The sequence below is a fragment of the Nesoenas mayeri genome, assembly GCF_963082525.1.
Source record: "Nesoenas mayeri genome assembly, chromosome: 1".
Lineage (NCBI taxonomy): Eukaryota > Metazoa > Chordata > Aves > Columbiformes > Columbidae > Nesoenas > Nesoenas mayeri.
In genome coordinates this window covers 25,353,906-25,380,746 of record NC_137541.1, presented here as the reverse complement: position 1 = coordinate 25,380,746, position 26,841 = coordinate 25,353,906, and the positions used below count along the sequence as shown (strand labels likewise).

Below are 26,841 nucleotides of genomic sequence, written 5' to 3'. Positions count from 1 at the left end.
TTTCATTGATATCTCCTATTGCAAAGTTAATCTCTGTCAATCTAAAATGACTGAGATGTTGAACTGAATATTGCTCTGACAGACTGAAAAAGAAAAATCAACTAAAAGAACTTATTTGGTACTGTATAGTCCATATCTAGCAATATTTAGCTATGAAATATAGCCTTGTATTTCACAGGAGGGTTCCACTGCATTGTATAAGAATATTCAAGCAAAAAGGTCACATTATTGAAGTTTGAAATTCCTTCTTCATTCAGTACAATAGAAGATTTACACACTTTTCTAAAATAAGCATTTCCCTAGACACCAACCTTATTTCTATTCTCTAAGGCTGAAGAACTTAAGCTTGAAAGAAGGTGCTGTTTCATGGAACACAGCATGAACCCATGCAGGCAATGGTACCTCCTGCTGCCTGCAACAGCTTCCATCTGATAGAATTGAGTATTTGAATTGTTCAACTTACTTTATCAATATTTCATACAGAATTTTAATCAAGGTAGTCTTCAGACATGACAAAAACTTTTGGGCTCTAAGGAAACTCAAGAGAAAGTTCTCCACTGAAAACCTGAAATCTAGTCTCAGGAGCACTGGAAACTTTTAGCAGAAAAAATTTGTCACTTACATTAGGTTTATTCAAGAGCCATGTGACCGTGAGTAGATGTATTTACTGATTTCTGTCATTCAAGATTAGACAATTCTATTAGTTTCTTTTTGGAAAAAATGCGCCGTATATTAATGTTCAGAAGAAGATGGAAGAGAGAATTTTTTTTATATACCATCTCATTTTGAATGCATTTGAAAGGAAGTTCCTGTTTCCAACCATGGAAATACATTGTTGTAAGAGATACCTCAATATAAACAAAACCAAAACCAAGCAATTCAAAAAGTAAAATAAAAAACATAAAAACCATCTCTGCTTATCAGAATATTTTCTTCTATCAGATAATAAGGTCCAAGGATCTGACCTATCCCAACAATAAATAAATAAATTAGGCAAAATACATTTTAGAAGTCAGGGCAGAACTAATTATGCTCAGTAGTCTTACTATACCTTTTCCTGAAGCAGATTTATCACAACTGAGACAGTTTTGAAGAATCCTATTTGTGGAGCTTTTCTCAGCTAGAGACAACTTCAAGAAGCCAAGTTATTTTGGTGGCCCATCAGTGCCTTCAAGTGTCAAAGTTATGACAGATGTGTCGTGACTGGCCCATGTGTAAAGGAAAAGAAAGGAAGAAAAAGGACAGGAAAGGAAAAATAAAAGTTTAAGCAAGCTTGGATACCATTTCCTATTCCATATTTGATAGGTATCAAAGGCTAAGGTACAGCTAGACCCTCACAGTGTCAGAGTCACTGGGATGACTCCCAGCACAGGGAGGGGAAAGGGGGAGTTTGAGCTTCCCTCTAGGAACAGGTGCCTGGACACTCTATGGCACCTTGGCTGAAAAGCTCCATCCAAGCATATTGCTACAGCTCTTATGATGACAATGTCCTCCTTACCCTGAAAGAAGCATTCCTTGCTAGATGCCTTCCCTGTTTTCCACAAATCTATCTTCCTGCATCTTTTGAAGGCAGAAACCTTATAGCTTTTTAGCCAGCAAGTCCTAAATGCTGGTTCATCTGCCCATTATTGTTCATTACCTGGAGGAGCCTCAGTTTTAGTTGGCCAAGCACTCTCTCCCTAGAGTGACTTTGCATGGTGCCTGAACAGAACACTCAAACAACTATCAACTCCAAAATCTGTTTTAATATATAAAATTCAACCTGAATCCTTCATGTGAGTATGGTATTTTATCTTTATATAGCAAAATATATCCTGAGAATTGGCTTGGCTTTATTATCTATTGATTGTACATGATGTATTTATCTGTCAAGTTATGAATAATTAGTTACTAGGTAAATATAATAGCTCTAGGATAAATTGAAACAACTGCTTAAAGCACTTGCCAGTCTAGAGTTGAGCATTTGCAGGAGGAAACCCTGCTAGCCATTATGACTTCTTCAGACAAGATAGACTATTAATCTCAGTGGGGTTGCAGAGACATAACTAACAGAATAACTTACCCAAGATTTTTTAATTTAGCAAAAAGCATGTAAAACTTCTGTTTACTGAATAGCAATTCGAATAGATTGTGAAAGCAAAGCACGTCTCAACAAATATATGCACCTTATTTAATTCCGTACTCATTAATGTACAAAGTAAACAACATTTTCTTCTCTGCTGCAAGTTGACGTCCTATAAATTATTGTCAGCTAATCTGAAGTCAATTATTTGCAATTACTGAAAATTAGAAAATCAGAGCATGAAATGTGGGCCTGGTTTTTGAAAGCAAATGTGTAAGGTGGATATATGAACAGCCAAACAAAAAATGATGTAAGCAACAACATAAATGATTTTCAGACTATTTTGGCCATCTCTGTAGGAGCCACAGAGTTGTGGTTTAACCCTGACAGGCAGCTCAGCACCACCCAGCCACTTGCTCACACCCCTGCAGTGGGATGGGGGAGAGAATCAGAATAGTAAAAGTGCAAAAACTCATGGGTTGAAATGAAGACAGTTTAATGGTTTTTAAAAAAGGAAGGGGAGCGAAGAACAACAGGGAGGGTGGGAGGAAACAATACCAAGAAAAAGAAGCAATTCAAAAGAAAACAATTGCTCACCACCAACTGGCTGATGCCCAGCCTGTCCCAGAGCAACAGCAGCCCCTTCCAACCTCTAAGCCCCATCCAGTTTTACTGCTGAGCATGATGTCATATGGTGTGGAATATCCCTTTGGTCAGTTGGGGTCAGCTATCCCAATTGTGTCCCCTCCCAGCCTTTTGTGCACCTCCAGCCAACTCAGTGGTGGGACAGTCTGAGGAGCAAAAGGGCCTTGACGCTGTGTAAGCCCTGCTCAGGAGTACCTAAAGCATCCCTGTGTTATCAACACTGTTTCCATCACAAATCCAAAACATAGACACATACCAGCTACTATGAAGAAATTTAACTCTATCCCAACCAAAACAAGTACACACAGAATGACTGTGAAGGAGTTCTTATCTTTTAATTGTACAAGTTAAAAAAAAAAATAATAATAACCCTGAGGTAAGTAATTAGTATTTTTTGAGTTTTGATAGTAAGATAGTTATGTAGTCTGGAGGGTAGCGGAAGAGAGACAACAGGAGCTATCTAAGTACTAAATTACCTAGGCCACTCAGGCTTCTTGCATAGCAAACAGTTAATTATTAATCTTGCCAAAAATTATTCTGAGTACCCCAGTAAGCCCTGCTCTAAAGTGTTCCTGATAAAATCTCTCTCTTAACACAGCTGGACAACTGAGGTCATCATAAGTGTTAAAAGGTGGATGTTGCAAATACTGTACAGTGCTGCATTTAGCACTGTTTAAAACCTTGTGAAAATAAATGTTTATATTTCTAAAAACTGACAGCACTAGCTGTTGTTGAATAACAGTGTTTTCTCTTTGTAAGGTTTCATAAATGCGATCACAGACAAAGATCCACCTCTAAGTTGCAAAATTTGAGACAGGAAAAAAGAGAATGCATTCAAAATGAAAGTTCAGTGCAGCTGCAAGGGATGCTATAAAAACAGAGATGATGATCAACTTCTTTAGGAAGTTTCAGATGAGATAATTATGGTGGATTTTCATCAGAATAAGTAAAATAATTGTATTTCTTCAGGTACATTGGGTTTGTTCTAAACAACGTTAAAATTGCCAAACCCAAGGTTTCATATTCAATGACTAACAGGGAAAACCTCACAGCAAAGAAGATAATCTACTGCTGAAAAACTTAATCCTTTTTTTTTTTTGCTAGATATTTCATGAAAGGGGAGAGTTAGGAAGGGCTTTGCTGTCATTGAAAGGGGCAGTTATCCCTCCCTTTCTGCTGGATGTGACAGAGAATGCAGTTTGTAGAGTAAAGGAAAATACAATTCTTCTGTAATCACAGTTCTCCTGATGTCATCACATCATTTTGGTGTCCTTCATGGGAATTCAATCCTCAGTGCACAGCCCTTAAATCCTGTGGCTGACACGAGCTTTTAATGGTTCCTTGATAGGAAATGTGAAGAGTCACGAGACCACTCATGCTACAGGTTCTGATGTAAATCAGGCAGAAGCAGTGAAAAGAAATCTTATCCCTTTAACAGATTTGTAAACACCTCCAGTTTCAGGAGTATTTTCTGTAAGCTGAAGTATAAGGATGAAAGTTACAATATCTGGTTCCTGTCTTGTTAATAGATTCATTGTCTTCCCTTTGGTAAGTGATGTAAATTCAGTCCACCTGAATAAGTCCCAGTTATAAAGATGTAAGCTATTACTTTCCACCTCACAAAAGCTTTCTAAGATGCAATACGTCCGTATTTGTAAAGCAATTTGAAATCTTCGCATGGAAAGTACAACCTTCATTTTATATGTGTTGTAGTAAATTGATATATTAAGACAGTCTGATGAACCACTGTATTTTTTATATTTCTTTATTAAATGATGCTGCACCATCATTAGTTTCAGCCACTGAAAGAGAAAATGAATATGCATGTTCAAAGAAAAGCATAACTAATGTATGTAAAATCTTTGTTCATTAAAACTAATGAATCTCCCTTGATAAAGAGCACTCTGAAAAGTACCACAGCTAAAACATTTCTAACTGAAATCACTTATTTATGAGACTCCTTGTTATACCCTGCAGAGGTACCTCTAAGGCATCTCAAGCTCCTAAGGCTAAACAGTAGTGCTAAGAGAGACCTTTAATATATTTATGAATATTATCCAATGCACATGTCCCAACCCATGACTGCCTTCTGCAGTGCAGGTAAAGCTGTTCCCCTAGCCTTTAGCCCATCATGCTGGTGTTGCATCTGAAGAGCTCCACCTTGAAAATAACCTGTCTCTGCCAAGGGTGTTTTTGATTGCCAGACCTGAGGACTCAGCCCTAACCACATTGTTGGCTCTGGATTTGCCACCAAGGAGCCCGTGTGAGCCCAGAGGGTTGGAGCTGTTGACCATTCCCCCACAGGTTGGGTCCTGGAGACCCCAGGCCAGGCCGGTGTGTTGCCCTCCTGGTGGCTCACTGCAGCACGCCAAGCTGCCTAGGCCTGGTCAGCCATGGTGCTCAGTGAAAGAATCCTGGCTGAACATTTACCTCCAGTCTAGCCTCTGGGGACCCGCTCAGGGTGACAGAGTCTGGGGCTGCAGATGTCCTTTCAGTGCTAACAGGAGGAAGGAGAAGGTAGGAATTCACCTGTGCAGAAACACTGTGCATGTGGTCCAGGCACTTCGCTCCTTACCGCTAGAATAAGGTGAATTAACTGCATAGCTGGAAAGCCTGTGTGTTCTGGGGAACGTGACAGACCAATGTGTTAATCTAAAATGGCCAGTATATCACAAAATCAGGCAACAACTTCTCATGTGATCTTTTTGTCTCAGTGAGGCACACATGCACAGCATTATCTTATTTTCTTGTGGAACAATTAAAAGATGATAAATGCATGACATATAACATAAGCCAGATTCTAGACATGTTTTCTATTAGCTGTCATTAATTTCTTGGCTTGCTGTTGAGAAGATCTTCTGTAAGTCTGAGGCTGTGTTTGCAAAGAAGCATGGTGTTGAGTCATTCCTTATAGTCAGTTAATTATTAATCATGTCAGAGACCTCTGGCGGCTGCAGTGACCAGGCTGCTTTTCTCTAAGTGTTCAGGGATTCTCAGTCATTTCATGCTGACATTTAATGCCACAGAAAATGGGGGGAGAGGGGAAAAATGCTCCCCCTATTTTCTGAAAATATGCACTGAGTAATTATCAGATATGAAGTCTCTGTTAATGTATCAAAGTCAGTTTTTCAGGTTCTTCACTGTGTCTCCTGTGCTTCAGCTGCCATTGAATTCCAGATGCTACACGGCTTTCAGAATCAGAAACCTAACCAGGAAGATAAACCTAGACTCCCTCTTACACATGTAACCAGCCACAAAAATTACAGAACCAGCATGCCATCCTAGAAATCCCATAAAAGCTTCTGGTTTCCATATTATTGTTTGAGAGTCTTTTCTTTGTGCTTTCCCTTAATGTTGGCTTCCAGCTGTTGCACTACAGTCAATGGATGCAAAGTGTCCTTCACTCATGAGCCACCTTCTGCTCTGGGATGGAAGTCACCTTCACAAGCAATGAAGCTCACCTGGGAAATCTCAGATCTCGCTAAGCAATTTCAGTCTCTGAAAAATCAGCTTATGGACAGATTGTGACCAATGACAACAAGTATTAAGTCTGATTATATCAATAGATATGAAGAGGTAAAAAAAGGCTTTTAAAAGGCCTGGCAAGCATTCAGAAAATTAGCTGGGAGATGGCATAAAAAACACTATCACATTCTGCTACTCTCAAAACCCAGAGGCTCTGAGAAACTAGCTCACGGCAGTTACAATATTATGTTTTTCTGAACTGTTTCTTCCCATTTAAAGAGATTTTAACTGCAGAAGCAGCTGAGATGGATGCCTGTGTTCCACAGATGTGAACCACAGTTGTGACAATGCAAAAAAAATATATTAAAGGCACTTACATGCTAATCTGTCTAATCTCTTATCCAAAATCACTGTTCTTATTAGCTGATGCATGCAAACAAATAAAAACTTCTGTCATTTGCATTTTAAACAGGAAGGCACTTCTGATTTGCTCCTGCTGGAGGATGGATGCAACGCAACCATTCAGCGGTTGTGATACTGGTATTCACAGGCAGCTGATTCCAATTAGCAGTTTTAGATAAACAGAATAATGGATATGAGTGTAAGTGACACGTTTCCTTTTGTCTGTTTACACAGAAAGCCAGACTTGCTCGAATTCGTGCAGCGAAGAGTGGGAGTGCTAATGCCTACATGCAGAGCAAACGAAATGGCTTACTGAGTAACCAGCTGCAGCAGGTAATGTTTTCATACCCTCCACCTCCAGAGAAATAGCTTAATGACAGCCTGGTAGTAGCTTATTCTATTCATCACCAGGGCAAGCCAACTTCGGTCTTTGGGTATGGTTATCTTTAGAGGTAGATTAAGGAAGGATAAATTGGACAATTACTATTGTTCAAGGAAGATTATGGGACTCGATGGCAAGGTATAAAAATATGAGGGAAATGGCCAGATAGAAATGTTGGATTCAAATGTAACACACATTTTTTAGAATTAGATCCTATAGAAGACCTCATTAATGAAGTACAGTTTCTGCAAGTAGGTTTGATTTATCTCCTTTGCCTTTAGGCAGGTAGGACATGGGTGACAAAACCAGGCTTCATCGTCAGTGAGGGAAAGGGGTGGCTCCGGGGCACTGTTTGCACAGAGAGTTGTTGCAGAGTGAAAAGCCTTCCCTGGAAGTGTCTAAGGAGAATGTCTATGATAACCACAAATGCATCTGAAGCAAACTCCCCCCTTAGCCGTGCTGAGGAAGCCGGGATGAGGGCAGGAGCCCTGGGCAGCAGCTGGGACTGGGATCCACAGTGGCCCGCGCTGCCGTCCTGCTCGGAGCTGCAGCCACCTGAGGAGGACTGATGGCACAGTGTATTTTATCCCTGTCATTTTCTGGCATAGAAGCAATTCCCTGAGGGATACAGGAAGGCTTTCTTTCCTCTATGCCCTTTCTGTTCAATATGTGTTAAAAAGCTGAACGCTTTAACCTATAGCCAGAAGCGGAGGAAGGGGCTGTCCTGCCCGTCCGGTCTGGCACAAAAGATGAGCAGCACAGCCCTCGCTTCCTCTTCTGCTTGAAAGAACTCAAATCTTTGAACTAAAAAGACACCAAATACCTTAATTGCCATTCAGATTTAAAATACCCCAAAGTTGAATTGTAATCTTTCTTATTATCCCACTTCCTCTCCCGTTTAGTTTTCTGCTTTCTAGTGAATAATTATGAAAGCAATTAATAAACAGTGGATGCTTTCTATTTAATTCTTCATTCTGTGCCAGTAACATCTGCTATACGCTTTCCAAACTCAGCAGATTGGGATCACTGACATGAATTTTTGTGTAAGCAGCAATACCACAAATTCTTTAGTGCTATGAAATGATCCCAGGAGGACAACTCTGTTTAATTTCCTTCAAATGAGGCACATTCTCAGGAAAAAAAAAAATAGTATATTACTGTCACTTAAATTTATGATAATTTTAAGCATGCATTGCTTCAACATTCAAAGCTTACATGTTGATTGCAAATGTAAATTGTACTATTCCATCTATGCGTAAAAAAACTAAGATACAAACATTTAAAAGAAGGTTCAAGGGAAGGAAAGAAAATATTTTGATTAAAAAAATAAACAAGCAAAAGAGAACTCAGGTCCAAAATAATTTGGGTTATACTGTGTAGATGAAGCATTGTAGTTATGCTACCATGTACAATCCAGATTAGTTCTGATCGAATATTTGGATAAGAGCCCTCTTGCTCACAAATGAGAATAATACAGAGTCTTATGTATTAACAGTCCTCCAGTGAAGAAGAACAGGCCTTTGTTAGCAAATCTGGCTCTTCCTTTGAAACACAGCACCACCACCTGCTTCACTGCCTAGAAAAAACTACGGTAAGAAAAGAGAACTGTGTTTTCCTGTGCATTCCAACAGCAGCCTAGTTTAGAATGTTTTCGGTATTTCTTCTCATTAATAGGCCTTTATATGAAAGCATTTAGCTGGAAAGAAAAGCCATTTTATCTTATTTTAAGGCATTATACCCACTGCATATAAATAAGAGAGAGCTCCTGGGTGAGAACCTGATCTGGCGTGAAAGATATTGGCATCAGTGAAATGACACCAGTATAGCCAAGCTGTATACGGGGTCTTCAGTATGATCTGCATACACTCCATAATATTATCATTTGCACTTTTCTGCAGTACCATTCATAAAACACCATTTGTAATCCACACACATTCAACACTCAGTGCAGTCAAAGCAAGTTTTTGCCTGAGTAAATGTTGGGCTTTAGTACAGCGAGAGCTGCCAAGTGTTTCCTCAGACATGAACACGACCCTCACTGGTGTGACTGTAAAAGAGGATCCCCAAGCATCCTAGTTTGAAACTTCAAGTGCTTAATCCAGATGCAGGTGCAAAGCTTCAAAGTCATTTGGCTTCAGTTTAGGCCCTGAGATCCTTGTAGAAATCACTGATGTAATTCATAACAGCCTAAATATGCTCATCTAGATTTGAAACTCCCTATAAATCAAATAGACTACTTATTATGTGTTCTCTATATTTTACCCTGGTCAATACCTGAATAATTATACAGTCATAAAGGATACAAAAGTACTACAGGGTTATGATTCAGTAATAACTAAGTGCCATGTTTGCTAATAGTATATTTCTAGACGGATAAAATCACAACTATAAGCCTAATAATCCCTAAATTTACATTGTTTCTTCTTTTATCGTATTGTAAGGAATCTAAGAACATAAATATTAGTTATATTGAATTTAATCTTCATAGAATCTTCTCCATTCCTACTTTTGGAGTACTTGTTTTTATATTATGTGCTGTAGGACAAAATGTCTTGCTTCCTATTCAGAGTATAATGTGGTTTCTTTGCCAAGATTCAGGCTGGGTCCATTGGAATATTTTTGAGACATTTTGTACTAGAACCTGATAAAAATGATCTGCCTTAAAATCTGTTCCACGGTTGAACATTGCAAACATATTTAAAAACCCTTGTAGTAGCCACAAGTCTTGTCAAACTCTCATAGAAATAATGAAAAAAAAATTCTGTTCATTTGATGGGAATTGGATTCAGCACCTGGAGTTTCAGATTTCCTCTCTTCATAGTGGTGGAACACGTAAACCTATTCTTTTTCTTTTTTTAAACAGAGCTTTTAAAAAAAAAAAATAATAAGTAGGTCTATAAAGCAGGTATTATCTTGTTTCCTGAATTTGCATAGAATCTACTTTCTTTGTTCCTTGTTTGTTGGGTTCTGCTACTGGCATTGATGTTCATATGACACAGGAACACAAAAATGTGTGCAGGGGTTCCAAGTTGTATTCTGCAACTTCCTGTTCATATCAAGCATTCCTAAAATTTTAGTGGGGACATGAAGTTTTGGACCATCTGCCTGTGGAATCTCAGAAGTTGCTGGTTCACGGTGCAACAGCGAGAGTGAGGTGCTGCCTTAGCCTTGCCTTATCCTTTGAAATATCATTTGGTACAAGCATCAGCACAGATGATGGTACGCAAAGGCGTATTTTCTCTTTTTTGGCACTTTAGATTCAATAGGATAAGAACTCTTGCACTCTGAAAAAATGAAGTATAGGCAATGTTATGGAATTCTGTGAAAATTTCATTAATAATGAAAATAATTGCACTGAAAGTTAGATTTTACATACTAACTTTAGCTGAATTAAGAACGGTTAATTAAGAAGTATAATAAAATATATTAACTTGAGACATTATATTGTTTCAAAATGTTTCCAGTCTACATTAAAAGTTCACTCAATAACCCTCCTTAATGGACCCTACTAATTGAATTGCATTGAATTGAATTGAGTTGGTTGCTCCATAAAAGTTTTAGGAAGCACAAAATTACTTTTAAGTGGAAAACTAGTGGAGTATTTGGCAAACATACTACTGTAAGCCACTGAACATAATCTAAAGACAGTGACAAGGTAATTTTTCTCTCTGAATTTTATGTCCACTCTGTGGTCACATTCAAAATCTTGATTTTGACTGACATACACCTTGTAGAAATCTATTTTCGAGCAAGTCCTTTCCATATCACTTGAAATTGGCATTCTTTAACACCACTCAATTCCACACAACCTTATGCCTGAGTGAATAAGAACAGAAGAAATGGAAATAAAAATAATATGCCTATGAAGGTATTTCCATTTGTCGCAAACACTTGGCTGCAGTTGCTACACTATTTACTTTGCTCACATATTTTATATTAGCACTGTACTGTAATTCTCCTGGAAAACATCATCACCTTTCCAATTAGCGCATCGTTCTTTAGGGGAAAAAATGTTTCTCATTTTGATACACAAAGACACAGCATGCTAACAGACTTTTAGTAAAAGAGACTGAGTAGAGCATAAAACAACCCAGAAAATGCTCCCTAAACCATCCTCAGGATCTGCAGACTGATTCCAGCAGTAACTGGAAAGACTTTAAAAAAAAAAAAAAAAAAAAAGAAAAGGAAAGAAAAAGGAAAAAAGGAGGCTTTCTCAAACTGTGCGTGAACATATCTTAATGGGCTGCTACTTTAAAAAGACTATAAAAATTCCTCTCCCCGCTCCCCACATAAGCAGCACCACTATTTCACACTCTTTCACACACAAAGATAATGTGGAAATCACAGTTATGTGTGAAATGCTCCCTGATCACCTACTGAGTCAATATAAACCAGCCATTTGCTTGAATTTGGATTCAGATCTATGACAGCCCTGTAAACCTACTGTCCATTCTGGGATTAAGCAACAATTGCAGGAATAAAGACTATGTCATTTACCTAAATGATCAGTCTTCTAAACTGTGTTCAGTACATCCATCTACAGTAATTAGGAACTTTTTAAATGCTTTTAAATAGCTGCCTCATCTCCTATAATTAAATATTCTCTTTAATTGAATCTTCTTCTTTTGCATGGATGCATACCTCAAAACATTTCTAACATGTAATTCAACAGGAAGCTTTATAAACTCATCTGGAAAATATTTATTATTTTATTTTATTAGAGTTCACTACAATAAATCTTATTTATTTCTAAATGACATTTAGAGCATTTACATAAGCACCACTTGCATTTTTATTAATAAACATAATCCACTGTTTTGTGGCACTTCATAGATTATACAGATATTTATAATGCGAACTACATTACAATCATGTGCTATTTTACAAAATATTTTGGATTAACTTTTTCTTATTTAGAGCTCTGAACATTTTGTTCCAGTGTTTACATTTGTATTGGTATTCAGCCAGGCTAATATGGGCTAAACACCATAATCAAGAATAAGCTGTCTAACTTTCCCAGTTTATTCAGTTGTGTCAATTTAAGCCTCTGAACAATCATGATTAATATGTTTGCTTTAATTATCTTTCTGCGTGTGCTTTATCCCTTTGTTGGATTCCTCTGGGCTAGAATCACGAGTTTGTGGATGAGCAAGTCTATGAAGAGAGCTGCATGGAGGTTTCCACCGTCAATAGACCGCCCAGCCACAGCCCCTCTCTCTCATCTCAACAAGGCGTCACCAGCACTTGCTGCTCACGAAGACATAAAAAGACTTACCGCATCCCCAACACTACCATCACCGGCAGCCGCCCAGGCAGCGTACAAGAGCTCAGCACCATCCAGATCAGATGTGTGGAGAGGACGCCTCTGTCTAACAGGTATCTCACACTGTCTGCACGCCCAGAGCTGAACCCCTTTCTTTGTCAGAGATGTAGAGGTGTTGTGACCTCTGCAGGGAGGCTGTGAGGCTAAAGACCAAAGTCAAATAGTCATCAAAAAATGGACACTCGTACTGAAACATCCTGCCCTTAGTTTGCTCCAAGCTTAATCCAAGATAACAGAATAGTCTCTATCCATTTCTGCCATCTCATTCCCCTTCCCACAAACTACTCTGCACTATTTGCAGCTCATAGCATCGAGCACCAAGTATTATATACCATGCACAAACGTATATCAAGAAAAATTTAGCATAACAATTCAAATATATGAAACGAGCAAGTGGGAAGAGAAGAAAAAGGTCTGTCCCTGCTGTATCTACTGGTTTTGTTCAGAAGCATAGTACAAATGTGACTTCCTCGCATTTCCACAGAGCAGAGAAATAAAACTGATTCCCAGAGTCCTAAGTGTAATAGTCATAAGACTCTTCTAAATAGAAAAATATGAAATTGATAAGAAAAAAAATGTATTTCCTAGTTTGAGGAGTTATTACAAAAGTGAGTTTAAGAGTCTGTAAATTACTGGACATCTCTGTACTCTCAAAACTAAACCATTCAGCTTTCAGGTATATCAGAACATCACCTCTGAAAACACAGCAAAGGTTTCAGGAGACCCAGAAGTGTTTTCTATTGAACTCAAACACACCACCCTTTTAAAAAGAAGTGTTTTCAGCACTAGTTGCTATAGAGATTGTCTTGTTAAGTTAAATTTTGAGTAGCTTGCCTTGTATAGTTATTAGGTTTGGATTTCACTTCCATGAACAACCCAGCACCTTGTCGCTACCAAAGTTTTTCAGCTGTTGTGCAATGAGAAGTCCTGGCCAGCACAAAGCTCCCATCTGTCTTAGCTTTTCAGGAAATATTCTGCCTGGATCCAACCTTTCTTTGCTAGAGGACTTGCCTGTACCTTGTGTCCAGTCACAGAGTATGTAAAAACACAAAGCACCAGCTTTGTGCTTTAAAAAAAAAAGGCTAAAAACACAAGCACAAAATACCAGTCTCATGTCAAAATGGTCTGAGTTTTACAAGTTCCTTGTGATGCTGAGGTACTGCAGCAATTCCATGAACATACTAACCTTTACTAGTGCATGCATCGCTGTGCCTTACTCTCGAGCATACCTAATATACAAAATGTTCTTACACAAGTGTGGCATAGAGGAATCAGTAGGAGACTGGAACTGCCCCTTAGTTTCCACTTTCCTGTATAATAAGTCATAGAATCATAGAAAGGAGCACAAGGATCATCTTTCTTGGCAAAAGCACAGTCTAGGCAAGACGGCCCAGCGCCCTGTCCAGATGAGTCTTAAATTTGTCTAATGTTGGGGAATCCACCACTTCCCTGGGAAGATTATTCCAATGGCTGATTGTTCTCATTGTGAAAAATTTCCCTCTTATGTCCAATCAGAATCTCTCCAGAAGTGACTTGTACCCATTGCTCCTCATTGGCTATGCCAAGTTTGCTCCCCAGGGAGCTGCTCAAATGCTTCCCCTGCTCAGAAACACTTAAGTGATGACCCCAGAAACTTTTAGAAGTGCAGAAATGGTGGGAAGGAAGGGAGAAAGGGGGCCTGTCCATGGACATGGGCATGGACCACCCACTGCTGGGTGCAGGGTGGTGGGTAGTGTCACTTCGCATCTCTGAGCTCTGCAATGGGGCAGGATGGAGATGGACGGCTGAGGGAGTGGAATCAGGCACATGAGAGGTTTGCAGTAACATGGACTTTCTTTCTTCATGGATTTTTGTTTCTTCCTGCAGCCGTTCCAGCTTAAATGCCAAAGTGGAAGAATGCGTTAAACTAAACTGTGAGCAGCCTTACGTCACTACAGCAATAATTAGCATCCCGACACCACCAGTCACCACACCCGAAGGAGATGATAGGCCAGAGTCTCCCGAGTATTCAGGAGGAAACATTGTCAGAGTATCTGCTTTATAAAATAAGGAATTATTTATAAATTAGCATAAAGACCACTTGCAAGCTGAGCTCGAGCAGTGAGAAAAGAGTCATGAGGAATGAGAGAGCTGACAAAGACAACACCCCTTGATGTCTGCGCCAGCAGCCGCAGAGCAAGAAGTTCAGGAGAAATTAAACACTTTTTGGGTTTCAGCGTCATAGCGTGTGAACCAAAAGGAGTTTCTTACCCCTTGTCGGAACTGACGCACGGTGGAATCTTCTGTGACCATTCTGACTTACTATATGAGCACAATGAAATGTCCCCATTGATGCTTCTTCTTATCATAAGAGCTCTTTTTAGAAAAAGAAAAAATACAAAACAAAAAATAGAAACAAACCTGTGTTCCTGCTGAATGCAAAACGACAAGAAACATTTTGATAACATGTCTTTTTTTTTTTTTTTCCTGTTAATAAACCACAAACTTGTTGAGAAACTGTCAAAAAATGGAAGAAAAAAATGCTCATGAGAAATATGTTTGTACTGACTGAAGGAACTACAACCACAATGCATGCTGAAATTATTTGGACCTGTGATCTCAGTTTATTTTTGTTGTTTTTCAGATTAGGCATGATAAAATATTACTGTAGAAAGGGGCATTTCCGTGCACTTACAACAAGCTGATTGTTAATGTTCCATGGTAGTTGTACAAATAACTTCCCTTTGAAAAATGCAGTATTTCTTATTCAAACACTCATTAGTGAACTAAAGGTGTTCAGTTAGTTCAATATTTACTATTGTTTTATCTTGCTTCCTAGGTACTGTTACAACTGCAATAAGTCATTGTACACCTGTTGTATCAGGAATCAGGATTTCTTTTTTTTTAAGGTATATTACACAACTTCATCTACACTAAACACTTCTAATGGCAAACATTTAAATAATCTTACAGCCAAACAGTACACCACAAATGTGCTATTCGGTCATTGTTCCTTTTGTCCACTGTCCTCTATTTCTGTGACAGTTTGTTGTCCACTCCAACATTACCGTACTATTTGGGATTTCAAGGCTACTGATGAATCAACACGGTCCTTTCTTTGTGGGCATCTTCTCTACTTCTGTATTTTAAAAACACACCTCTCGTCCCAATGTACTCTTGCAGGATCAGTCCCATTTGAATTAAAATGACAACAAAGCTATTTTGGGGATAAGCTAACACTCATCTCCAAACCTTCCTTGTTGATACTCTGCAGCATCCAGAGTATTGGCTACACTGGAAGACACCAGAAGATATTCAGTAAAAAGAGATGGCCTAATTATTTTTGTAATTTTCTGTAAACTTGCATCCTGAAATTGGTTGAGAATTTATATTGTGTGAAGAAATTTAATTACCTAAGAATACTGATAGCATAATGGATTAGGTCCCAAGGCTATAAAAATGTAATGTATTGCAATTGGAATTTACCCACATTGGCAGGCCTAAAAGCTAATATTAAGGCTCTACTAGTTAAGGCTTTTTGTCTTCATTTTAAAAAGATACTGATGTTACCAGAAACCTTTCTGATAAAAAAGCATCACTTTTCTTCATGAAAGTGCATTAGATGTATCATAATGCTTCCTATATACATGACATACCATACATCATATACATCAAATATACATGGAATATATGCATATCAATACATACATATATACATCAAAAACACTGGATCAGAAATAATTGCATGTCTGCAAAATAAAATATGCATATAAATCAAAAGGCTCAGTGCATTAGATACCATTACAAGAAATGATTAACATAGTTATTTAATAGTTTGAGTAGTGTATGTTTCAGTACAGTATTTGCTAGCATTCTACTGACCTGAAAATTTGCATTAAGAGACAATACCCACTAAAAACTGAAACTTGCTGATGATACACTTTTTACTGCACACAAGTACTGGTCTTTCTCTCTACCTGTCAACAAAGATTGAAGAGTAGGTGATGGACTATCATGCTACAGTACATACACCAAAATACAACAATATCACATGTTAGAATTACATTGCAATTAAAAGGAGTACATAATGTCATGCATTACTCTTTTATAATTTATTTATTCAGAAGCTTGGTTAATTTGCAATTAACTTCCCACTTTTTCTGCAAATCAGAAAAACTTACTCGTTGTGAACTGAGTTTCTACGTTTCCCTCCAAGCTGAACAGAGGGCAGAAGCAGAGGCTGTGCCTGGGCTGACCCGGGGAGCGCTCCTGCTGAGCTCTACTGGGGCTGGGGACCTGACCTTCCTCTTCTTTCACCCCGTTAGAAAACTCCAGTAGATCTGCCGAAGCTGGTGGGTTACATAAGTTTTAGTGGAGTTTCAAAGACAGTCAGAATGGACCCACTTGCATCCTACTTCTACCCATGGTTACTCATGCAAAAAATGGCTTGGTCCCCACCTTTTGCCAAACAGTTATTGGTATAAGAACTGTCCTGATATTAGCAACCTGCAACAATTTATTTATGCCACATGGTACTTCTTGACTAGTTATATCAGGTAAATAATGCAAAAAGGCAGTTAGTAAACCCACTTTGGGACAGATTACATGCAACCCAGGAAACCTTCTGACTCCATCAGGTCATGTGTCTTTTAAAATATCTTTATTCTCCTTTTCATATGGACTAAAAAGAATGCACTACAGCAATACACTTGCATAACAGTTCTACCCCTGAAGCAACTTGTACTTTCATTTTAAAAATGTGGCTTAAGGAATAATTTAGTATGATTTTGCAGAATTTCAGTCCTGTCTTCTATTCCCATGTCACATGCAAAATCATTGATTTATTCTGAATTCGGGAAATACACATTCTTTTGGTGTTTTAGGTGATTTAAATGCTGTTTTGGTAGTGAATGACTGTCGATGACTGTGTAAAATGCATCTGTACTGTACATGAAATGTAATTATTTCTGTGTATCATACAAAGAAATCGAGGTTGTTGTTTTGACAATTTTGTTTGACAGTCATATATCGTATTTCAGAAGGCAGCATAATACCTGCATTATGCTGAACAAATAGACATTTGAGGAATATTTAAATAAAACATCTGCATGCTTGAATGGGTCAACCTGGTTTTGCAATAACTTATTCATAGAACTTTTTTTTATTTTCCTAATAAGGCTAAAGGAACACTAAATCTAAGGGCAACGAATATCCCCAACACTAATTCCAGGCAAGCTGCAAATGCATCTAAACCATACCAGAGCCACCAAGACCAGGATGCCACAGCTGCCCTCCTCTTCTGTGGGTGGCCATCACCATCCCACCCTGCAGCCACAGAGAAAATTGGGGCATTACATTATTTCCAGCAAAAGCATACACCCGGTCTGGAGAAGGATACATTAGTGAAATCACAGGATCATAATGTTTTGGGCAGAGAGGGTGCTTAGGAGGTCATGTGCTCTCTTTCCTGCATCTGGGACTTTATTTTCCCATTGACTATTGTAACATCTGAAGATTTTCATGTGTTCTGGAATAGCAATCAGCTGATGGGATAGGTAAAGGTGCAGCTGAAAAAGCAGTCAGGAGTAAACAACATATTTAGACTGAAAATACTGTAAGAAGATAATTACCTGGACAGCTTAGTGTCTTACCTACTTGCATTATCTATTTACTTTGAAGGTACCCATTTTCACAGTATCTATGTACAATAAACAACTGAAGGTGGGGGAGCGTTGAGTAAAAAGCAAGGAGATGCATAAAAATTCTGAAGTATTTAGGACATCCCAATTTTTTTTTAAATGTAGTCAATCATACACAAGTCTTAAAGTTTTAGATACAATCTCACTTCAATAATAGTAATTCATATGAATTAAACATAATGTTTCATGGTAAAAACTTCAAAATCTATTTGAAATGTGCTGTCTCCATATTTAACTGTATAGTCACTGTGACCAGCAGTATCTCTTTTTAGTATTTATTCTTCATAGTTTCCCTTATATTTACAGGTTGCTTTTAGAGAATGAACTGTTATAAAGAACAGAAAACATAGCTGCATTTCCTCCAGAAAGGCCTGTCATATAACCTGCTGGCAGCTGAATCAATACCTTGTCTAAAGACCAGGAGTAGTGAATTTTGCCTCCTAAAAGCATCCCCATACCCCCAAGTCATGACCTCATGGGGCAAACCTTCCTCAGCCCCAGAGCTACAGGCAGAGTCCCCCAGACTTGGCACAATTCCTTGGGCTGACGGAAACACCTGATGCAGGCAGGGAGTGACCCCTTTTCTAACACACTTGCTCTCCTCGCCATTAAGGGATCTGTGAAAAACGTTAAGGAGCAGCTCCGCAGTTGCTTGTTGCCACAAGAATGATTTGGTTCATTACACTTGATACTGCAGAGAAGAACACAGCAGCATTCTTCTCCAGGTACTCTGGAGGATGAAGTAGTTTTCAACTCTGCAAGTTTTCACTTCTCTAAATGTTCCCCTCTTGCCAAGCAGCCTCTCTCCTACACATATCCTAAAGCTTTACAGCAAAAGAACAGGCTCGCAGCAGCCCAGTCAATCAATTTTAGGGCTCTTTGAACAATCCCTATAAAAACAGAGACACCTCATAGCCTGTGCACAGTGAAAGAAAAGAGTTTGAAAGCATTCCAATTTACAGCTGAGACCCATTTTGACAAGTGTGGTTAGATACTCAAAATAGAAGGATTCTTTCCCAGAATACTTACCAGTAGTCCTTACTAGGGAAGGGAACACTTAGGTCGAGAGAGGTTCTCCTTCCTCTCCACTCTGCCCTGGTGAGACCACACCTGGAATATTGTGTCCAGTTCTAGGCCCCTCAGTTCAAGAAGGACAGGGAACTGCTGGAGAGAGTCCAGCACAGAGCCATAAAGATGGTTACGGGAGTGGAGCATCTGTGAGGAAAGGCTGAGGGAGCTGGGGCTCTTTAGCTTGGAGAAGAGGGGACTGAGGGGTGACCTCATCAATGTTTATAATTATATAAAGGGTGAGTGCCATGAGGATGGAGCCAGGCTCTTCTTGGTGACAACCGATGTTAAGACAAAGGGTAATGGGTGCAAACTGGAACACAAGAGGTTCTGCTTAAATATGAGAAGAAACTTCTTCTCAGTGAGGGTGACAGAGCACTGGAACAGGCTGCCCAGGGGGGTTGTGGAGTCTCCTCCTCTGGAGACATTCAAAACCTGCCTGGACACATTCCTGTGTAGCCTCATATAGGTGTTCCTGCTCCAGCAGGGGGATTGGACTAGATGATCTTTTGAGGTCCCTTCCAATCCCAAATATTCTGTGATCCTTCCTGCCATGTGGGTTTTTCCCCTAATGAAACCAGCCCTGTACACAACACAGACCGGCTCAGGATCTGGATAGCCAAGCCCAAGTGAGGTTACCCTGACCACGGATGTTCACTTTGGTAGGGGTTCACAAACACTGGTTTGGGAGGTTGGTCCTGTACCAAAGGAGCCCTACTCCAAACAATCCCTCTGCTCTTAAAACGAGCTGATGCACCTAATGGCAGTGCTTCCTCACCGCCTGGGAAGCCTAACACCAAATGACCCGGGCTGTGAGCATCTTTAATTCTAGCCGTGGACTTCTCCAACCCATCTCCCTAGCCTGGCTTGCCAAATCTGTTCCTTCATGAGCTCTAACCTGGACACGAGAAGATAGGCAGGCAACCCTCACTGGTAGCCTGGGGAGTCCCCCCATGGGAGGACACTGGATAGCTGGAGCGTGGCTAAGCGAGCTGCCGGACACTCTTTGGGGAAAAACTTTAGGCGCCAGGATTTCCTGGACAACGGGTGGGACTTCTTCCTGCCCTTTTTTACATTACTTAACGTTGAGACTCCCTACATTCAGCTGTAATCCACAGCAGGATGTAGCTGTGTACATGTAATCTATGCAATCCATGATCGAAAGATTTCACAATTTGTGGATTGGTGGGTTTTTGTTTGTTGTGGGTTTTTTTGTTCTTTGTTTTTAACGGAGAAAAAACAATGGCTCAAATCCAGCGCGTAGCACCACAGGTCTGCAGCACTCCGAAGCCCAGGGCTGGCTTACATCCAGACTTTCTCAGACACCTGCTCTTTTTCTGCATGGGAACCTTGTCCTCAGCTGCAGCAACACAGCCCAGTGGGTGCAGTGGAAAGGATGGAAATCTGCAGGAACACTGGGCATCAAGGCTTCCCAAACAGTGCATGAGAAACTATTTCTGACAAGATACACCAAGGAAAATTTTGGGAAGGTCTGTCCTTTAGGCTTTTTCTTACCTCCCAAGATAAGCATTAGCATCTCTGCAGGAGACGCACAAGAACAGACAGGCAACCTTGCTTGCAATACTACCTGTGAAATAACTACACCCACGTGTAGACTGCTAAAAACTAAATAACAGCCCACACAACTGAAGAGCTTAATTTCATGAGCCCTTAAGAAGCTTTCTCAGAAGCTATAAAAAAAGAAAATGGAATTTACAACGCAGCTTCTCCACGACAGAGTAAGTGGAATGGGCAAAACCACGTCAAATTAACTCACACTAGCAGGAAGACCCTCCGAACTCCCACCCCAAGCATTCACAATCTAGGACTTCAAAATAAAAAAAGCCATTATGGAATTTAAGACAAAAGTAATTTTATTGTCCTCCAAATCACACTTTGGTTTTTTTTTTTCCTTTTCTTTTACAAATTTCAAAACAAATGAAAGAATTCTAGAAATGTAGTATTATGTAAAAACCCATTGGCCACAAACTACTGTAATCAGTGGAACAAATATATATTTCAGGAACGTGGCCCACTGTAAAAATAATCCTATGAAATAAACATTGTTCATAAAAATACAGTAAAATGCACTTTCCCCACCTCAATAAATACATTTTAACGCTGTTTCCAGTTGGCATTTTCAGCCACTAGAGAGCTTTTACTGAAGAAGCCAACATATAATTTCTCCTTATGTACTTTACAATTATTGCAATAGCATCCAGAACTGTGAGCATTTTCCTTGTAGTCTGTTTTTTTTTTACCTTCAGGGGAATCACAGACAGGAGAAAAGATTTATCTGTAAAGACGTGCTACTCCCACATTGATTCCCATTTCGGAAAGAATGTTTAAAGTTTTTTTTCTTTTCCTTTTACTAAGAAATAGTCTGTAGAACAAACATTTTCAAAGAAGAATTCTTGGGAATTACTCAGAAAATTAAAGTTTATTGTCCAGAATCATAGTTTTGTTTTTAATCCCTGTTTAATACATTTAAAATTAAAAATTAAGCAGTTATGTTAGATAAAACCAGAAGTTTTAGAACACCACGGATAAGATAAAGGTTTTGTCAGAAAAAAGGAAATCTCACCCTTTTTACAAATCTTGCAAATTTTTAAATCCAAGTATTGACTTGAATTGTAGTGCTGCTTTCCATGCACACACAAAACCCCACAATTATATATACATAAATCCCTGATTAAGACGTTTTCCAAATGGCTTATTAAACATGTAACAGTCAATTTCAGCTGAAGTCACATTTTGTTTGTCCAAAGCACAGTCGTTTCTTCAGAAGATGAGTATTTCCTTTCCCATGATGCTTCCTTAAAAGTTCTATCTGCCTGTGAACGAATCAGTATTTCACACATCACACAGCTTGTGACAATAAGTTAAATACGACTGTGCCCAGTGAATTAGTGCCTTTTAGAAAACAAACAAAATCAACTCTCTTTCAGGGCTGAGACTATGGCTAAGAGGCAGACAAGCTTATCCTTCTTTCCATGCTCACCTCCTTCACTTCCATGCGTTAGCTGTTTGCTGAAGCACACAAAGACTGGTCTATTTGGCACACTTGATGGAACAAAATAAACCAACAACAACAAAAAATACAAACAAAACCCTTTGTGACTTCTCAGATTCATTCCATCAACCTATAGCTCTTCCATTTCAAAGTGTGTACTGAAGCTGTTTGCCATGGATGTGTGTTCAAAGATCCTTGTCAGGCTTGGTTTCAGTAGCTCCACGGAATGACACGACAGCTGCTGCGAGGCTTCGCTCTTCAGGGACATGATCTGACCCGCCCCAGGATCCCTTCTGTCGTAGTAGAGAGCCCACAGCAAAGTGATGGTGAGGATCATGGCCAGGATCTGCGTCACTCCAATAGAGATTCCCAGAAATCTCAGCACTTGCAATTGCTTTGTCCCTCGCAGAAAACTGTACATTTTTTTACCGCACCCCTACGAAACAAAAATATATTAGAAATATTTAGTCCATATTATTTGGCTTGCAGTTCCCGAGGTTTAGCTCATCCTACTTAGTGCTGGCTCACCTGGTTCCCCAAAATTTCTCTTTCACTTCCTTCAAACAACACTTTGAAAATTATTTTCCCTATTTTCAGATCTCTTCCATAATACCATCTTTACGTCTTTTCATACACAGAGTTTACTGCATGTAATGAGCTCCAAGAGATCTGTGCTGCTCTGCAATTCAGAAATCACTCAAAGTTGATGTGAGTTCCTATCAACTATCACTGATTTGTAAAGAAACCCACCAGTTTTGCAAAGGTTTAAAAGACACTAAATCCTCTTAATAGTCTTCTTTCTGTCCTTAAATTGCAGATCTTCAAGGTTGTCAATTATTTTAAACTCTTTAGATGACATCTACAAATAATACCACTATTTGAAGTCAAAACAACATCCTAGGAAAGATCTGCATAACCTTATCAGTGTTTCTTCCCTCCTTTTTAGTGTTTTATCTGGACTCATTATATGCCAGTTTACTAGTTCTGAGGAAAGTCTCTATGGAGGAGAAAAATCATTACATTCCAGACACCATCTGAGTAAGGAACATCGAATAGAAATAACCTTTAACAGAGGGCTTCTGACAAATTTTCAGAATGCAGTGGGTACAAGCAGATTTTACTTAGTACTTAACAGTAATAATACCACATAGGTGGCATTACTCCTGCTTTTTATTCTTGAACTAGAAACATCTCCTCATTGAAAAAAGTATATCAATTTATGTTAGTTACACTCTGCCTACCTCCTCTATCTGCAGACTGTATTTTACCATTAATTGGCTTAATTTACTATCTGAATGTAGAAATACCTCTGCAAATTATTTTAATGGCACTACATCAAGAGCCAGTTTTCTCATATCTTCTGCTGAGCTGTTGCTACTTTAAGCACGATGATGTCTCAAAGTCTCTGTAAAGACTCATCGTTATTTGCTCAGAGAAAGGGAAAAAAAGGAGAAAAAAATCATATTAACTTCAAGTCATTTTTACTGGGAGGCAACACTGAAGCAAATATTATGAAAAATGACAGGAAAATTTACCAGTTCAAAAATGAACTGGTTTGGCACAGTGGTTTCCACACTTTTTCCCCCTCTCATACAGCATCTCTGGCTGCATCTCTGGCCGCAGCAGGTCCCCAAGCTGTCTCAGGTTACCTACAGCTTTGAAGCAACCTGAGCACCAATACACATCCCCCTGACCACTATGTCAATGTGGACTGTGCAGACATCTGAGCCTGAAAGTCACCTCAGTGTATGGCTGCCTCGTTTTGCTTTGTTAACAGCTGTGAGAGCAGCTGTAACAACCCACCTGGCACCCGGGTCTGCACAAAGCCAGGCTGGCAGCTGGACCCTGCTCCAAAGCGCTGACCATCCTGTGCTGCGCTAGGACGATAGTCACAGATACTGCCTCTCCCTACCACTGAGCAGCTGCAAATCCAAAGCAATCATTTAAAAAGCAAGTTTGCTGATGACACTAAGCTGGGAGGAGTGGCTGACACGCCAGAAGGCTGTGCTGCAATCCAGCGAGACCTGGACAGGCTGGAGAGTTGGGTGGGGAAAAACCTGATGAAATTTAACAAGGGAAAGTGTAGAGTCCTGCATCTGGGCAGGAACAACCCCAGGTTCCAGTATAGGTTGGGAAATTACATATTAGAGAGCAGTGTAGGGGAAAGGGACCTGGGGGTCCTGGTGGACAACAGGATGACCATGACCATGACCAGCACTGTGCCCTTGTGGCCAGGAAGGCCAATGGCATCCTGGGGTGTATTACAAGGGGGGTGGTTAGTAGGTCAAGAGAGGTTCTCCTTCCCCCCTACTCTGCCCTGCTGAGACCACACCTGGAATATTGTGTCCAGTTCTGGGCCCCTCAGTTCAAGAAGGACAGGGAACTGCTGGAGAGGGTCCAGCGTAGGGCAACAAAGATGATTAAGGGAGTGGAGCATCTCCCTTATGAAGAAAGGCTGAGAGAGCTGGGTCTCTTTAGTTTGGAGAAGAGGAGACTGAGGGGTGACCTTATTAATGTTTATAAATATATAAAGGGTGAGTGCCATGAGGATGGAGCCAGGCTCTTCTCGGTGGCAAACAATGATAGGACAAGGGGTAATGGGATCAAGCTGGAACACAAGAGGTTCCACTTAAATTTGAGAAAAAACTTCTTCTCAGTGAGGGTGCCAGAGCACTGGAACAGGCTGCCCAGGGAGGTTGTGGAGTCTCCTTCTCTGGAGACATTCAAAACCCGCCTGGACATGTTCCTGTGTGACCTCACCTAGGCGTTCCTGCTCCAGGAGGGGGATTGCACTAGATGATCTTGTGAGGTCCCTTCCAATCCCAAACATAGTGTGATACTGTGATTATTTACACAGCAAACTTCTGATCCTCAAAAACCAACACAGGTTGGTGTTTCCTAGAAATGGAAATTTAGAAAGAGTTGTTGGCTCTTTGATTCCTCAGCAGTTTCCAATCCATCAGCGCACACTCCGGAGTTTGCTTAAATGGACAAATAATTACTGTAAAAGGCTTCAGGAAGGCTCCAAAGCCCTTGTAAGGCAGCAATGATACACAGAGACAACAGCTCCGGGAACTACTGGTCAAGAGTGTAAACACAAGCTACGCTGCTTGCTGCTCAGGAAAGGTGATGCCCAGTCTTCGAAATGATAAAACCTTGAAGAAAAATCCCCAAGCTACTCTAGGCCATGCTCATTCTCTATTCTAAACTTTACAGGGCTTCACAGCACAGAAATCAAAGGAACAAAGCCACCAAGAAAAAATGCAGAGTAATAATCTGGATAGGGTAACTGCGGGCATCAAAAGGCATTGGTCCCCGCAGGAACTCATCTAAGTGAGCATCATCTTCAAAACGGCATTTTTGTGTTTATATCCTTGCTACATATTTCTTATGCTTTTCTGTGGAAAGAAAGTAATTTATTAAAGTGACAGAACCTAAAGACAGGACATGATCAGTAACAATTTTCAATCAAGCTGAAATTCCCCAAAGTCAACAATTTCAAACGCTACGGTCCTGAATGTACTTGATGAAAACCCTGAATCTCGCCTCACACAAAAAATTCACATTGCAGTCAACAGATTTTCATTTAGGATCTAAATAAAATTAATGTACTATATAGATAATTGTATCTGAGTAAATTAAAAAAAAATCTCAGTGTCTTTGCTCCAGTCATCATTTCGCTGTGTCAGTTTCTACACATTAACATAGTTTAGACAAAGAACAAAGACTAAATGTGGATTCTTTGAAAATAATAAAAAAACCCCACACTGTAGCAAAAGCCATGTAATTGAACTTGCTGATGAACAAAAACTGTCACATTGGTGTCTTTTTTCCTTCAACTAGAAGACAGTGTTGTAATTATACTACTTTCCAAATATGTTTTTAATTACAGAGAAACTGGCTGCATGTTGATACTTTTGATAACTTTAAGGTATAAAGGTAGATGGTGGTCACAATTTAAAAATGCTCAGCCACAGCAGTATTCAAATTCAGTTCATTTGTTGCCTAGAGGAAACATCCATTAACAGAGAGCAATAACATTAATGCCTACATCTCCCACAATACAGACACATAACTGAGACAAATTATGCTCAATCTAGATAGACTGCCTCCTTCCATTTAATGATGTTCTTACAGTTCTGCTCCAGTACACATTCAAAATCAGTTTCAAAATTGAGAAACATCCAGCCACCCCTGTTACCCTCACATTCATGCATTTTATTTCTGCTTATGTGACACATTCATAGTTGGTAGCCTGCAATTAAAGCATACATAAATATACTTTCCTCAGCAAAAGTAAAAGTTTGTCACTAAACAGGGAGCTCTTGTTGACAACCCAAAAATAGTATAAAACTTTGCAGCAATCATTCTGAAAAATTATCTTCAAACTCCTACAGAGCTATGGACTAAAGGCCTGATTCACATTTATTACAAAGGCCATTTTATATTTTCAGTGTTAAAATGGAAACAAAGCATATAGTTCCGATTTAGAGCAGCATTACAGAATAAGGACCAGATATTAAGGCACTTCTCGGAGCAGAAAAGATAAACCATCAGCATATACAACAGATCTGTTGTATACTCAAAATTATGCTAGAAAACAAAAGAAAAAAAAAATCGAACATGCCATTTTGACTTTTCTGAAGATATCCTACCAAGCATTTTATCTAGGCTACAGCTCCCAGTCACAAGATGGGCAGAGCTCCACTCGTCCTCAGACCACAATGAGCCTCCAAGGCCACATTGTCATCTGAAGCACCTCCCTCACAACTACGCTCTTTCTAAGGTGAGTCTGTTCCATGA

At 39.5% G+C, this 26,841-nt stretch overlaps 2 protein-coding genes across 2 annotated transcripts in view; one reads left to right on the top strand and one right to left on the bottom strand.

Moving 5' to 3' along the window:
- KCND2 (potassium voltage-gated channel subfamily D member 2) overlaps positions 1–14,323 on the top strand; it is a gene marked incomplete at both ends in the record, with an annotated part of 266,062 nt that extends 251,739 nt beyond the window's left edge. Inside the window, 4 exons of the mRNA XM_080363167.1 lie at positions 6,809–6,907; positions 8,458–8,547; positions 12,085–12,332; positions 14,146–14,323. Of these exons, the coding sequence (XP_080219293.1) occupies positions 6,809–6,907; positions 8,458–8,547; positions 12,085–12,332; positions 14,146–14,323 (615 nt within the window). The remainder of the gene's footprint in view (positions 1–6,808; positions 6,908–8,457; positions 8,548–12,084; positions 12,333–14,145) is intronic.
- Positions 14,324–22,168: 7,845 nt separating this feature from the next.
- Positions 22,169–26,841, bottom strand: part of TSPAN12 (tetraspanin 12) — a gene marked incomplete at its 3' end in the record, with an annotated part of 45,194 nt that continues 40,521 nt past the window's right edge. Inside the window, exon 8 of the mRNA XM_080344993.1 lies at positions 22,169–22,474. Within this exon, the coding sequence (XP_080201119.1) occupies positions 22,169–22,474 (306 nt within the window). The remainder of the gene's footprint in view (positions 22,475–26,841) is intronic.